Genomic DNA, 15,993 nt, shown 5'->3' on the forward strand with positions numbered 1-15,993 from the left:
ACGAGTACAGAATCGTAAGTCAAAACAGCCTTAGACAGACACTTGTGTGAAGATTTACAGGTCATCTCGTCTGCATTTTTTAAAATCAGTAAAGCAGTTTATTTGTGCAAATAACTCAGTGCTCTTGCTTTGGAGGATTGCTTTGTTTTGTTTTTCTGGGGGAGTTTTTGGTTTTTGTTTTACTGTTGGGTTTTGAGAGTTCTATAATATATATTCTAGATACTATATATGGTTTGCAGATATTTTCCGGTAAGTTATATAGTTTTACATTTGGGTTCATGATCCTTTTTTTACTTTGCCATTTTTTAATTCAGATATAATCAACATGTAACAGTATATTAATTTTAGGTGTACAGCATAATGATTCAATATAACTAGAAGTTTGTACCTTTTGACCACCTTCACCCATTTCACCCACCCCCACTTTTGGCAATGACTAATCTATTTTCTGTATCTGTGAGTTACAGGATTTTTTGTTTTATTTTTTTGAGATTCCCTATAGAAGTGAGAGCATACAGTATTTGTCTTTCCCTCTGTCTGACTTACTTTGGTTAGCATAATGCCCATCTGTGTTGTTGCAGATGGCAAGATTTCCTTATTTTTTATGGCTGAGTAATAGTTCATTTTTTGTGTGTGCACGCTTGTGCATGTGTATGTGTACACACCACATTTTCTATGTGTTGACTATTGTAAATACTGTTATGATAAACATGGGGGTGCATATGTCCTTTCAAGTTAGTGTTTCAATTTCTTTTGGATGAATACCCAGAAGTGGAATTGCTGGATCATATTTTTTTATTTTTTGAGGAACCTCCATTCTGTTTTCTGTAGGGACTGCATCAGTGTACATTCCCATCAACAGTGTGCAAAGGTCTTCTTTTCTCACCACATGATCCACCACATGAGTTGATTTTTATATAAAGTATTAGACTTTGGTTAAAGGTGTTTATTTGTTTGTTTGTTTTGCCTATAGATGTCTACTTGCTCTGGCACCATTTGTCAGTGAAACTATCTTTGATTGAATTGCTTTTTCCTTTGTCAAAAATCAGTTGGGCACATTTGTATAGGTCTCTGGTACACTGATATATGTGTCTATACCTTCAATAGTACATATACAGTCATGGTTACTGTAGATATATCTGGATATAAATGTAGATAGATATGTAACAAGTCTTAAAATTGAATAGAGTGATTCCTCCCTCTTTTCTTTTTTCAAAATTGCTTTAGCCCTGGCCGGGTGGCTTAGTTGGTTAGAGCATTGTACCATTCACTGGAGGGTTGCCGGTTTGATTCCTGGTCAGGGCATAAACCTGTGTTGTGGATTCGATCCCCAGTAGGGTGCATACAGGAGGCAACCAATCAATGTTTCTCTTTCACATTGATGTTTCTCTCCCTCCCTCTCCCTTCTTCTCTCTCTGAAATCAATAAAAACATATTCTTGGGTGAGGATTTTAAAAGTTGCTTTAGCTATGGTAGTCCTTTTAGAGTCCACATGTCCATTGCCAGTATATAGAAATATGATTGATTTTTATATATGTTTATCTTGTATCTGCAATTTTGCTGAGATTACTTATTCTGGGAGGTTTCTTGTAGATTCCTTGGGATTTTCTACTTAGATAATCTTTTATCATCTGCAAATAGGGACAGTTTTATTTCTTCCTTTCTGATCTATATATCTTTTATTTTCTTACCCTATTGCAGTGGCTATAACTTCCAACAGGTGTGAATAAAAGTGGTGAGAAGGGGCATTCTTACCTTGTTCCTAACTTTAGAGGGAAAGCATTTGGTGAGTTGGATTGTATGGTGTTATATGCAGCAGAGGCAACCAGTAGCCTCCCAGCAAATGATTGCTGTAAGTAATGGGTGTGAGAAAAAACAAGCCTGAGAGTAAGTGTATAAAAAGCTCACTTATAGTTTCTAACTGCATGGATCAAATTGTTGCCAGAATCCTGTTGGCCTCATTTTAGATATTTGGAAGTTATTGGCAGCAGGCATTTTACCCATTCTCTATTAGATGCTGAGGTAATTTTTTAAGAAGTAATCTGGATTCACCTTAAATGTGAACCATAAAGGGAAAACTTTTTTTTTTTCTTCAGAGATGGTCTCTACAGGGACATTAGAACATACTCTGGATTAAACATTAGAACAACTCTTACTAAATGCCCATTGGTTGAATGGATGCTGGCCACACATGCAAATACATGTTATTTTCACAGTACTGAGTATACTGGACTAAATCTAGGCCAAAAGTTGCCTAAAATTTATACTTGGCTTTGTCATCTTTGTATTATGATGGCCTTCTTGGGGGAGGGACATTGACCTCCAGTGACAGCTGTGTCGCATATATGTTATTGGCATCAGAATCTTTGGTGTGTGAAGAGCTTGCAATTCACCTCTACCTCTGTTCATGTGTACTAGTTACTAATAGGAGAAACCTTTATTTCTTCCTGAGCCTTGGCCAGAGCATCTTGAAGGACCTGTCTGCTATCAGATCTGGATCACCTAGATTTATGCTATGGGTCTAATTAGACTGTTGTTCACTTTTGAGCCTTTCAAATTCCATAGCCTTAGTTCTACCCTCAGGACATTTCTAGTGAGTCTTATACCTTCTTTTCTAATTAAAAAATAAAAGTATTATGTTTTTATTAGTTAAAAACAGTAAAAGATACAGAGATGCATAGATAAAACGATCATACATAATACTTCCGGTTAGCAATGAATTGACATTTTGATGCATTTCTAGCTATTTTTTAAGACATAGGTTTATAGTGTTCATTCTTTCTTGTAACTTTTTAATTTCACCATGAACATCTTTGTGTGCTGTATATTTGTAACAGTTGTGTGATATTTTATTTTAAACCAATTATGTTTCGGACATTTTATCATTTCCAATTTTTCACTGTTATACATGGTAATTCATTCAGTATGGATTCTTGTGGTTAAATATTTATGTACATCCTTCTGATTTTCTTTGGATAAATTCCCAGAAGTGGAATTGCTAAGTTTTCCAGAAAACTGCAAGGATATTGAAACTGCAAGGTGTTGAAAATATTGAACTCTTTTATTTTCAATTATAAGTTTAAGAGGCTTGTTATAAAAAAGACATTTTAATTTTGGCTTAAATTGATTACAGACTTTTGCAACATATGGATGTCAGCCAGTTTTATCTGGAGAGATTCTTTACCCCTCCCTACCTCATAGCTGTGCCTCCGAGTTGGCATGGCATCTTAACTATAGTTTTACTTTAAGCATTTTGCATGCTCTTCATTCTATATTGTCTATTTCCAAGCATGTAGAGTTCAAGATTGCAATTTTAATTCTCACTTCTTTTGGGATTTACTTTTCAGATCATAAAATAGAAAATCGAAAACATGAAAGTAGACAGAACTAAACTGAAAAAGACACCTACTGAGGCTGTAAGTATCCAAAAGTTTGCTCTATTTTTTCATTTCAGAAAAAATCCTTGCAATCTTCTCATCCATACTGATCTTCCAAATACATCATCACTTATATATATAGTAAGTGCAGTAAAAGAGTAACTTGTCTTGAAGCAGTCAGATTTTCTTTTGAACTTTTTTTGATTAAAAAAAGTGAATAAGCTAGTGACCAGTGGAAAGTGAGCCCTAAACAGTTTATGTCTACATATACCTGAAGTAGGCTTTCTGGCTGCTGTTTCTATGCATTGAAAGGCTCTGTGGTATAATGAAAGAACAGATGTGGGTTAAAATTGTTTCTATACTTGTTGAATCTTTCTCAGTTTCATTTTTTAGAAAATTAAAGTGGTAACACCTTTCTTACTGGATTTCTTGTGAGGCCAGCATTTTAGCTTTCCATATTAATGTTTCTTAATCATAGAATTCAGCTTAACCTCTGTATTGGTTGGCCATGTCAGTTAGTTGATCCTATGTCAGCAGTGGAAATCCTAGCTTCAGAACTGTATTTATCTCCTAGCTTAAACTGTGTTTGAGGTTAAGAAAGCATTGAATTGTAATGACACTCTTGTAGGCCCTATGTCTTGCAAGAAGTAGAAGTTTTGGAATTAAACATGGATTTGAGTCTTACCAGATTTTTGTGACTGAGAGTTCATTAACTTGTGCAGGTTTCCACAACTATAAGACAGGGTTGATAATCCCCGCCCCCTTAGTAAAGTATTTGGTACATATTCAAGTAGCTCATTTTCTAAATATTGGCCATTTGGTTTTTTTTAAAGACTGTAACTACCTAGCAAGTATTATTTACAGATACCACTATTAACATTTTGCTATATTTCTTCTAATCTTTAAAAGATTATTGCATGGGTAGTTCTCCTGACCTTTTCATTTAGCATTATACTAATGAGTGTGGGAGGTACTATCTTCCCATACCCTCTTCAGCATTATAGATTATCTTTTAAATGTTTGTTACTAGGTGGCAAAGAAATATTTCACTGTGCTAATTTGCATGCTTTAATATATATATTTTCAAATTTATTGGCCTTATATCAGTTTGTTATTTAATGCCATACATATTATTTATTTATTTTTCATGTTTGTTGCAAATATTTTTATTTCCTTTTGATTTTGTTTTTGATGTGTTTTGGCATCTAGAGTTTTTAACAATTATGTACTCAAATATATTTTGGAAACTGAAGAACAGAAAGAAAGCTTGCCTTAAGAAACTGTACAACTAATGGAAATGTAAAGTACTATATCCAAAGTAAAAAGGCACATGACAGTCACGGGAAAATATTTTAATGCAATGTATTTAATGTCTTTCATAGCTAAATCAGTAGGAGAGATAAATACTCCAGTAACAAAATGTATGTAGGCCATTTCAGAAAAGAACAAAGTTGGTAAACTTGCAGAATAATTAAACTTTGTAGATAATCAGATAAATGCAAATTAATTTTTTTTAACCTAGTGGATTTTTAGGATTTGTTCTTTGAGTCACACCTGTATACAAATTCCTGATTCAGAACATTTTATACCTACTAGCAAATTACTTAAGATAAACTCCTCAACCTGGAATTTTTAGGTTATTGATTATGTATGTTTTTATGGCTTGAAGATGCCTATTTTTTCAAGTAGCCCAATTTTCCCTTGCTGTGGTCAGTACTAGGTATTATTTTTAAGAAAGACATTTATGTTTTTAAATTTCAATTTTTTTTTTAACCTTTTGACTCCTTTAACCATTCCACCAATTCCCTACCTCTGGCAACCACCAGTCTGTTCTCTATGAATTTGGTTTTCTTGTTTGCTTTTAATTTTTTAAATTCCATATATAAGTGAGATCATATAGTATTTGCCTTTATCTCTGACTTATTTCACTTAGCCTAATGTTCTCAGGGTCCACCTGTGTTGTCACATATGGCAAGGTTTCAGTTATGGCTGAGTTAGTATTCTATTGTATATGTATACACACCACATTTTTTTAATCTATTTGTTCATCAATGGACACTTAGGTTGTTTCCATATCTTGGCTATTGTAAATAATACTGCAGTGAACGTAGGGGTGGATATATCCTTTCAAATTAGTGTTTTCATTTTCATTGGATAAAAATACCCGTAAGTGGAATTGCTGGATCATATGGTGGTTCTATTTTTAATTTTTCGAGGAACCTCCTTACTGTTTTCCATAGTGGCTGCCCAAGAAAGACATGTATTGATCACTTTGTGTATCAGCAGCTGTTCAAAGGATTTTTCCCCCTTGATATGATATCTTTATAGGAGCAAATCAATATAAACCATGGTAATTGGTATGCAGCCATTGAACTGGCAAGTGCTTTCTTTTACATTACCATGAGTAAAGATAGTCACACTCAGTTTGCATTTACTTAGCAGGGACATGATGCTAAAGGTATACTTTTGTCCCTGGGGCATTCCTTAAACTGCAGGGTCCAGAGGGACCTTGATACTCCTGATAAAACAGAATGTGCTGGTATGTTAAATTGATGCCATAATGTTACCTGGACCTTGTAAGCAGAAAACACAAGCAACTTAGATGCCTTAGGTGTGTGTTCCAGAGGGTGCCCTTTGAAGTTTGAGGGCCTGCCACATCAGGAAAGTTTCCAGGGATCCAGAGGTCTGGGAAATGTTGAGATTTCCCTTCTAAAGTGAGAGACAAGTTGCTGCACACTGTGAAGAAAGAGGAACAGTGTATGGGGTGCCTCTTTGGATTTTGGAGCTAACATATATCACATTTGGGCATGCTGTTTTGATCCATTTACTGGATCAAATCTAAAGTGATAGTGAAGTCGGGATCTAGAAAAGGCTCTACAATAAAGATTTTAACATAATGTTTTAACAAAAGAAAATCTGCCAGAGGTTCAGGCTGTGGTGCAAGCTGCCCTACTATGTGGACATTGTGACCTAGTAGATCTAGGTGTCTGACTTGGGTGTCAGCCAAAATGCTGTGTGATACCTCTGGCAAACCTGTGTAGAAGAATCACAGCTAAGACTCCTAGAGTTTGAGCCATGCTATCCTCTACCAACAACTATTTTAGCATTCAGAAAAGCAGCTTCTGGCTTGCTACAGGACCTTAATAAAGAATGAATACCTGATTATGATGTAGATAACAAGTGATTATAGGACCCACATGTTCATCATGAACTGGGTGTTATCTAACCCACAGAATCATAAAATTGGATCTGCATAGCTGCACTCCATTAGAAAATGAAGTGATATATTTGATACTAGGCACAAATGAACTGCATGAGCAGATGGTTCAGACTCCCAAGTTTTCTGTTTCTACTGCTTCACCACCTCTTCCTCAACCTATATGACTTCAAGAAGAGGAAGAAAAAGTACATGCCTGGTTTATGGAAGAATTTTATGCCAAGGACTTTACATACATTTAATTACCACAAAAATTTGAGGTAGCCTCTTTAATAATGCTCACTTTAGAGGGAGGAAAGTTTGGGGACTTAGCTTAAGAAAACCATTTACCTTTAAGCCCTTATTGTTCCATGTTCTGTTTTGAGTGCTGAAAATACTCCTAGTTCAAATCTCACAACAACATTGCTAAATAAATAAGTAGTGTTTGTTTTGCAAAAGAGGATACTGAGATTCAGAGGTAGCTTACCAACTCCCTGATTCCAAAACCCATGCTCTTTGTAATACTATTCTGTCTCACAATATTTAAGCTCCTTTTATGTGAGATAAGTGCTTTATGTATGTGGCAAACATTTGAGCTGCACATTACTAAAGTCGTTATTAGGTCTGTTTTTCTTGTAAGAAAACTGGGGCTTATAGGTTGTACTTGTTCATGATCAAACAGCTTAGTAAACATCAAGGTAAAAACTGAACCCAGATTTGTTTGCTTCCAAATCTAGGCCCATCGCAGGATACTATACTGCTTGACAGAGTTAAAGAGCAAATGTGGTCACTTCCAGGTGCCATCCATTAATAGAAGGCCTCTCTGTCCCTGTCCCTATCTCCTGCTTCACTTTCAGAAGCTTTACTATAAACTTTCAGTCCCCACCTTGTTACTTGACAAACAGGCTCTTTCCTCAGTAAAAGAGATCAGGGATGTATGGAAATGGAAACCCTAAGTAAGAATAGAGTCCTGGCTTTACAGCATTCAGAAGCTCTTTGCCCTCCTACAATTGGAGGGTTAAGTAGTTATTCTATTAAAAGTTAAATTTCTGAGTGTATTGCTTAAAGATTTATTTTTCCATTTTTTCTTCTTTGTGTCTTCCTCATATTCTGAAACACCCTTTGTGAATACCTGGTTTTCTCAGCCTGCAGACTGCAGAGCCTTAATAGACAAACTCAAGGTTTGTAATGATGAGCAACTCCTCTTGGAACTGCAGCAGATCAAAACATGGAACATTGGAAAGGTATGTGAACCCATGCTTCCAAAAGACAAAGCTCCTTGGACTAGTACATCATTTTGTATGCTCTGATAGGGAAAAAGATACTATAATGAGGTAGTCTCATTCAGCAGTCACTTAATAAGCATCTAGTGTGTACCTAGCACAGCTCTATACCAGTAACTTTTAGCCTGTGGATGGTTGCCAAAGAAATTTTGAAAGAGGAAAATTTTGCTAGCTGAGGAAGAGGAACATTTACATGGGCGATGATAATCTCAACCATAAAATTCCTTTAGTTTTACTGGCAGTACAAGTTTGAGATAGTCTTAGGATTTTTACTTTTAGTTTAAAAGTGTCTTTTTTAGATAACTAAAAATGAACACTTCAGAGAAAATGGCTTCTGGCAGGGAGAGTCTCTGTTGACCTCAGAATGTAGCCAGAATTCTCCCTCAGAAGACTTAGCAAGGGGTTTTGTGGCATCTAATGGTGTGCACATATACACACTTTGGATATAACAATGAATTCATGTCCACGTGGCTCAAAGTACAATCTTTCTCGTATGGGTTTCTGTATTGATAGATTGAAGAGAAACAAAGATGGGAAGTGAACTTGTCTAGGCATTGTGCTTAGCAATACATTGTAACAAAGCACCCACACAAACACCTCATTCTTTTCTCTCTCCAGTGTGAGTTATATCACTGGGTGGATCTGTTGGACCGCTTTGATGGAATTCTGGCAGATGCTGGACAGACAGTGGAGAATATGTCATGGATGCTCGTGTGTGATCGGCCAGAAAGAGAACAACTGAAAATGCTTCTCTTGGCTGTGTTGAACTTCACAGCCTTGCTCATTGAGTACAGCTTTTCCCGGCATCTGTACAGTTCCATAGAGGTAGGAGAGGTTCAAGCCTATGTGATCTGTTCTTAACTAGAATTGTTCATGTCCACAAATAAGGAAATTGCTGTTTCTCTCTGAGGATTACTTGTTTCCTTTTCATTATGGAACTCCGGGGTTTTCCATGTCAAAAACAATGGTAGGATGTTTCTTGGATATAGACATCCTTCACAGGATTGATGGGAAAATTGACTATCACCTTCACTCTGCCTTTTAAGATTCAAGAAATAATGAGAATGTAATACATGTACTGAAGTATTCTTGGGAATTTGCAGGAATTGATCTTTGTCCCAGGTTATTAGAGCAGCCTCAGATTACTTTTAAACTATTAGAAATAGTTTGATTTCCTTGACACATTACTGTACTTACTGCTTTTCTAAATTTCTGTGCTGCTTTTCAGTCTCTTTTCCCCAAAATGTGTATTAATATCAGGCTGTGCATTCTGAAAAAGTAAAGTGGGCACAGGAATCAGTGAGCTTTTGAATTGGTCAAAAATCACTATGAAAAGAAACTTTTCCTTTAGCCTGACTTTAGGCTTTTCTGTCACTATTGGTTAAGTGCCTTGTTGTTCTGTGTTAATTTTCTATAGACTTCGTAAAGAAACAGAATCAGAACAAACAAGTACAAAGAAAATAACTTAGGAAAAGAAGTAGAACAACTGGACTAAAGACCTAGCACCCAGAGTTTTAAGTGGGGAATGGATAAGCAGTCTGTTGGAGATGAAATAGATTAGCTGCTCATTGAATACAGCCTTTCCTGGAAGTCCATGGCCTTTGGGATAATCAGCAACTGAAAATACCTGGGTTCATTTCCAGTTGAATTACATACTGATTTTAATGCCGATCAAATGCTTCAATATATTGGTGATTTTTTATTGTATTAAAAAACCAAAATAGACACTCTTGTGTTACTGTTACATACACTGTACCATAACAGTCATATGCCTTCAAGTGTTGCTATCTTTAGCTTCTATATGAAGGACCCTGTGTTTTAATTCCACTTTTATTTGTCATAAAGAATACAGAAGAATAAAATTATCTTTCTTTTACAATACTTTTAGTCTAATTGGAGATGGTGTCCTTGAGTTCTACTATGTGTTAAAAGACCGCTTTTGTTTCTTTTGTAATCTCTTCCTGTGGGGACACCTTTGCAGTTTTGAACTGATGTTCAATTTTTTAGCTTTTATTGGACTTTCTGACTTGCTGCCAGATTGTAAGTTTCTTGGGGACAAGATTGCATGTTGTAAGTGCTCAAATACTTATATATGTTTTTTGTATTCTTAAACTTCTTGATAGCTTTGTAAATGTTGGCAAATCTATATTGGCATTTTAAGTTTTCAAGGCCTAGTGTGCTTGATACCATGAACCTGCCCTTTTTTGTCCCCTATAGCATTTGACAACTTTACTGGCTTCCTCTGATATGCAAGTGGTGCTGGCAGTCCTTAACTTACTGTATGTATTTAGCAAAAGATCAAATTACATCACACGCCTTGGATCTGACAAGAGAACCCCACTGCTAACCCGGCTGCAACATTTGGCAGAGGTGAGTCATGGGTGAAGAGTTGGAAGGGCACAAAAATTGGACCATGTAGTACCTTTTCACAGGTAATTCTTGCAATGTCAAAATGGATAGGAGCCCCTAAGTTACCTTTACTGGTCTAATTGGGTAGAACTGTTAGAGCCCACTTAGCTAGGCTCCAAAAAACCCTAAGAAGTATTCTCAACTAATGGAGTAGTTTTAAGGGATTTAATGAATCTCTGCTCACAGAGCAGAATCTCTCTTTGTTAAAAAATGGCAACTTGTCTTCTCGAAAGTTCAGAATCAGATTCTACTTGGGAAGGAAGTATGGGGCAATAAAAGATGTGGATTTGTGTCCTGGCCCTGCTTATTTATTAGCTCTGATGTAATTTTCATTTGGGAATTTAATATATCTACCGTAAAAGTAGTTTCAGAGTAAAAACATTTAAGGTACTTAGTGCTATTCTCAATAATTAATTGGTTTGTGATGGTAGTAATTGTAATTATAGAAGGTCCACTCGACCAAACTATTGTCCAGTGTTCCTAGAGCTACATTGATAATACATACTTAGGTTTGAGAGAGGTAGCCATTGCTAGAGAGCTTTCTTGGAAGAAAATTGATAAGGCTGGTGTTTAGAAGCTGATTCAAATAATAACTCAAGTTCCAGGCTGTTTTTAAGTGCATGATTACTTAAAAATATTTTTGTATGATTACAAATGTAACATGTATTGTGAAAATTCTAGGACATGTAGGGAAGTATTAAGAAAATATTAACCACCTGTAATTCATCCGGATGGAGCTTCCCTTAAGATTTGAGCATTTTTTCCTCTTGCATTTACAAATATGTACATACAGGTATACAACCTGTTTTCTTAACATATTGTAAATATTATCTTTTGCTGCTAAAAAATGCAAGACAGTTTAATATTGGATCCCCAAGTTAACAGTTAAAAGGAACAAGAAGCCATATCTCAATAGATGCTTCAAAAACATTTGATAAAATTCAGCACATTAATAAAAGCTAATACAAACTTTTAGGAAGCTAGGAAAAGAAATGTTAAGTTTATAAATTATCTACCAGAAGTCACACAAAAATGCCAGCTATTATCATTTGCCACTTAAATTTGTAGTAGAGGTCCTAAACAATACAATAAGAGGAAAGAGATGAAGGTTACATATAAAAAAAGAAAAGTCATTATTGGTAGATGATGAGATTGAGACTCTTGGTTTTCTGGGGAGAAAATATAAAATTATTAGAACTAATGAGTACAGTGAGGTAACCAAGTAAACAATTAATATACAGAAACAAATAGCTCCTCCATATATTAGTAATAGCCAATTAGAAATTATTAGAAAAATCCCATTCACTGTGTCAACAAGCATAGTATCTTTAAAATACCATATTGGGTAAAACTAAATTTAAGAGACAATGATGTAGAAAGATATATATAGGGATATACTGGTGAAGAAGGAATTCTTAAAAATCCCAAAGCATAAACCATATGGTAAAAATTTGTACTTTAGAAATTTTCCTTTTCAATGAAAGACATCACTGCTACTCTTAAGGTGCTTACACCGCAATGGAAATCGGCACACTGCTTTCTTCATGAAGAAAAATATCAATTGAACGATGTACTTACTGATGTGGTTGAATAGCACTCTGATGCAAACTCATTTTGTCATGGACCAGTAACATTCTAACAATTGGTGGAATAGCAACTGGTCTGTGGACAACATTAAGCAACACTGCCAAAGACAAAAGTTAACAGACTGGTGATAGATTGAGAGGTTTTTAGCAATGTTTTAAAACTATCAAGGGACTGTTAATGTAGAATATCCAAGGAGTGTCTCCAAATCAACAAGGATAAACAGACAAAGGATATGGATAGACAATTCACAGACCAGTGAATTTAGCACGTGAATAGATGCTCAAACTCATTAGTAATTAGAGAAATAAAAATAAAATGGTAAAACTTCATAAAGCTGTATCAGATTAGTAGAAATTAGAAAACTATATAATGGTAAGTGCTATCAGTCATCTGAAGCTATAGGCACTCTTATGTATTGCCGGTAAGAGTGTAGTCTGGTACTCCTGGGTATATATCTCAAAGATAATATCACATTGTTCCATAAAGTGACATCTGTGAGAATATTGCATCATTGTGGTAGGGAGAAGTTTGGGGCAATCTAGGTGTCCATTATTAGTAGATTGGAATGTAAAATGAGGTGCATGCAGCGCACCAAATAATACACATAGCAACATTAATAGCTTTCTAAAAGTGCTGAGTGCGAGGGGGGAAAGTTAAAAAATGTTTGCACTAAACCCTCAATTTAACAGACTTGGATTTAGCGGACAAAATTTCTGGTCTGTATGTCATGTGTAAATTTACAGGTTATTTTTTTGTTATTAATTTGCTGTTATTTTTAACAAATCTTAGTGAATAGGCCATATGTTGGAAAAAACACTGTAGTAATTTCACCGACATAAATAAATATTACATATCTACAACTATATTTAAATTCCAAGAGTCACCACTCCTAAACAGTGTTCTGCAAATGATTAGCACATGATCACACCACATTGCGCGCAGTAATTGGGTGGCGTGACTTTCTGCAGCAGTTTTAGTATGTGCTAGCCAATGTTCCCATGTGAGCTAAGCCATGCCCCAGCCCTGTGCATTTGTTTACTTGTGTTGACTGGTGAATGTACTCATTTACTAGACCTGTTTGGAATAAATTTAAAATTACAGTAATACATATAGAAAACTTTTCTGTGGAATTAAACTTTTCATACATAATTTTAATTACACAAATGTGTCTACATACGTAAAAACAGGTAAACTAACTAATTTGTCAATTTTTTAACATACGCATTCGGAAAACCTTTATTATATAATGGACTTTCAGCTTTAATGGACACCCCCCTCGCCCGAATTAGTCTGTTATATCAGGGTTTTACTGTATTGCTCAGTACCATTTCTGAAACTTAAAATGTACCCACAAGGCAAAATGGAATTTTGAGAAATCAAAAATTAAAGGATAGATACCAGTGAAAAGTGTTGCCTTTGGCAAAGAGAAAGGAATACGAATGGCAATAATGTGTCAGATGGGCTGTATAAGTAAGTAAAAGAAAATAAAGTGAACCAGCAATATTTAAGATCTGATAGAACAAAACTAAACCTTTACTTACAGATTTAAAAGATGATCTAAATTTGTTAACAGAGACAGGTATCATTTTTTGCATGGGAAAACTCAGTAGTACAGTGGAGGCTGTCTTTGATGAAATTAGAGCCAGTAGTTGGTAGGGTAATTATTTTTAAGATCTTGTTAAAGCAGAAACTTTCTTTAAAATGTGACTAATACATACTACTTTTAAAAAACTAAAATACAACTGGGTGGTGCTGCTCAGCAGTTGAGCATCAACCTATGATCCAGGAGATCCTGGTTCTGTTCCTGGTCAGGGCACATGCTTGGGTTTCGGGCTCAATCCCCAGCAGGGGGCATGCAGGAGGCAGCTGATCAATGACTCTGTCATCATTGGTGTTTCAAAGACATGCTAAAAAAAACACCGCCTAAAACAGGTGTCAATTCCCTTACCTGTCTTTCTCATGTAGAACCAAGGACTTGACTTTGAGTAAGAAACAGTCTGTTATCTTACTTATATAAACTACAACTATAATCTGTGGTTTCTTTAAAGTGGAGGAACAGTGTAAAGACTTTTTAGTATGTAAAGGAATCTCAATACAGAATTACAAATTTTTGTAGTTTACCCCTGAATCTCTTTTCCCTAATTCAACAGTATTTTTACTTTAGCATCTTGCCTTTTAGTCTTTGCAAAATTTTCAGTTTAGTTTTTATAAAATAATTCCCTTTTCAGTTTAAATCGCTTTACATAGTATTTAAAAGTACATAATTATAATACATACAATTGACATAAATGAGTTTGGGGATGAACACATTTGGCTTGGTACACTTACAGAAAACTGGTGGGAGCAAAAAAGTCCCTGCAGCAGGCTGCATCATGATTTACAGAAGGCATGGAGAATGCAGTTAATCTGTCAAATTGGTTAAGTGGAGGTCTGTTAATAGCATCAACTGGAAAGCAGAAATGTACAAAAATATCTAAGAAAACACTGATTAAGAATCAGAGTCACTTACTGTACCAGATAAAATATAAAACCATAGTAATTTTAAGTTTTTTAATTGGCACAGAAAGACAAGTATGTCTGCAGAATGAAATAGTAAGCCTTGTCTTGCATAAGATCAAAATAGTAGGACAGTTGACTGAGGGAAGAAAAATATGTTTAGATAATTTCTTCACACTATTCACATAAATCTTAGAAACATATTTAAAGGTAAACACGGGCAACTTTTAACATCTTTCATGAGGAATAATTTCCTAATAAAGTGAAGAAACCTAGAGGCCATTTTAAAAATTGACATATTTTATCATGTGAAAATATTAAAACTTCTGTATGACATAGTTCTGAATAAAAGTCAGATGACTTCTTAAACTGGAAAAATATATGCAATATATACAACAAAAGAATAATATAGCATGTAAATAACTTCTAGAAATGAACTAAAATGTAAGTAACCCAGTAGAAAAATATGCAAAAGCATATAAATAGACAATTCAGAGAGGAATACAAAATATTTCTTTAAAATTGGCCACTAATGTCTGTGTCCATGGGCTATGCAAAAAAAAAAAAAAATGGCCACTGAAACATGAGAAGAATGCACTAGAAATACTTAGGGTAAATGTATATTGAAGTGAGATAATTTGGTTAGGTTATGGGGAAACAGGTACTTACAAATTGTTGGTGTATGAATACCCTTTTGTAGGGTCATTTGGCATCACTTCTCATTTGAAATTGTGTTACAAGCAAATTTAAATGCACAGGAAAATGTATGCATGAGTATTCTCAATTGTACCATTCTTCGAAAAAATTTTGAAATTTTGTTTATAACATGCCATAAAGCCTATGTATGACCCTGAAACATATCAATGAAAAGATCTCTTAGCAAAAAAAGCTAGTTGAAGATCCCTATTTATGGTCTTTCAGAAGTCCAAAAATAAAACTGTATTACTAAAGTCCTGTAGGTTACATACCTAATTGTAAACTTAGACAAAGGGAATTGAATTTGGGGAGAAGAAGATGGGTGAGTTTCACTTTTTGGTTCTCTACTTTGAATGTTTTATAGCTATAGTATGTTATGTATTGCTTGTATAATTAAATGTATTTTTAATGACGCTTTGCAGATGCATTTTTAGTGACTGTTTGTACTGTAGTTCAGTTGTTACCTGATTTAATACCCATATGTAATCCTCTTAATATCTGAGGGTAGGAATTCTTTTATATAATTTTTTTAGTATATTAGGAGTTCTTTTTACTTTTTAATTTTTTAAGTACAGTTGATATTCAGTATTATTTTAATACAAGGTGTACAGCATAATTATTAGACATTTATAAGTGATCCCATGATGTTTTGTGCCCACCTGACACTATATTTAGTAATTAAAAATATTATTGACTATATTCCCTAAGCTGCACTTCATGACTATTTTGTAGCTGTCAATTTCACCCAGCCCCCTAATCCCCCTCCCCTCTGGCAGTCATCAATCTGTTCTCTGTATCTATGAGTCTATTTCTATTATGTTTGTTCATTTACTTTACTTCACATATAAATGAAATCTTATGGTATTTGTCTGTCTGTGTTTGACTTATTTCACTTAACATAGTACTTGGAGGGTGGGGATTCTTATACCCATTTTACAGATGAAGAGTA

The 15,993-nt window shown here is 34.9% G+C and overlaps 1 protein-coding gene across 15 annotated transcripts in view; it reads left to right on the forward strand.

Moving 5' to 3' along the window:
• Positions 1 to 15,993, forward strand: part of HUWE1 (HECT, UBA and WWE domain containing E3 ubiquitin protein ligase 1) — a 141,528-nt gene that overhangs the window by 28,005 nt on the left and 97,530 nt on the right. For all 15 annotated transcript variants that reach the window (XM_081125940.1, XM_081125942.1, XM_081125941.1 and 12 more), the window contains 4 exons: positions 3,348 to 3,416; positions 7,719 to 7,817; positions 8,475 to 8,681; positions 10,074 to 10,226. In XM_081125940.1, the coding sequence (XP_080982066.1) occupies positions 3,372 to 3,416; positions 7,719 to 7,817; positions 8,475 to 8,681; positions 10,074 to 10,226 (504 nt within the window). In that variant the 5' untranslated portion in view covers positions 3,348 to 3,371. The remainder of the gene's footprint in view (positions 1 to 3,347; positions 3,417 to 7,718; positions 7,818 to 8,474; positions 8,682 to 10,073; positions 10,227 to 15,993) is intronic.

This window comes from Miniopterus schreibersii (assembly GCF_964146895.1).
Source record: "Miniopterus schreibersii genome assembly, chromosome: X".
Classification (NCBI taxonomy): Eukaryota; Metazoa; Chordata; class Mammalia; order Chiroptera; family Miniopteridae; genus Miniopterus; species Miniopterus schreibersii.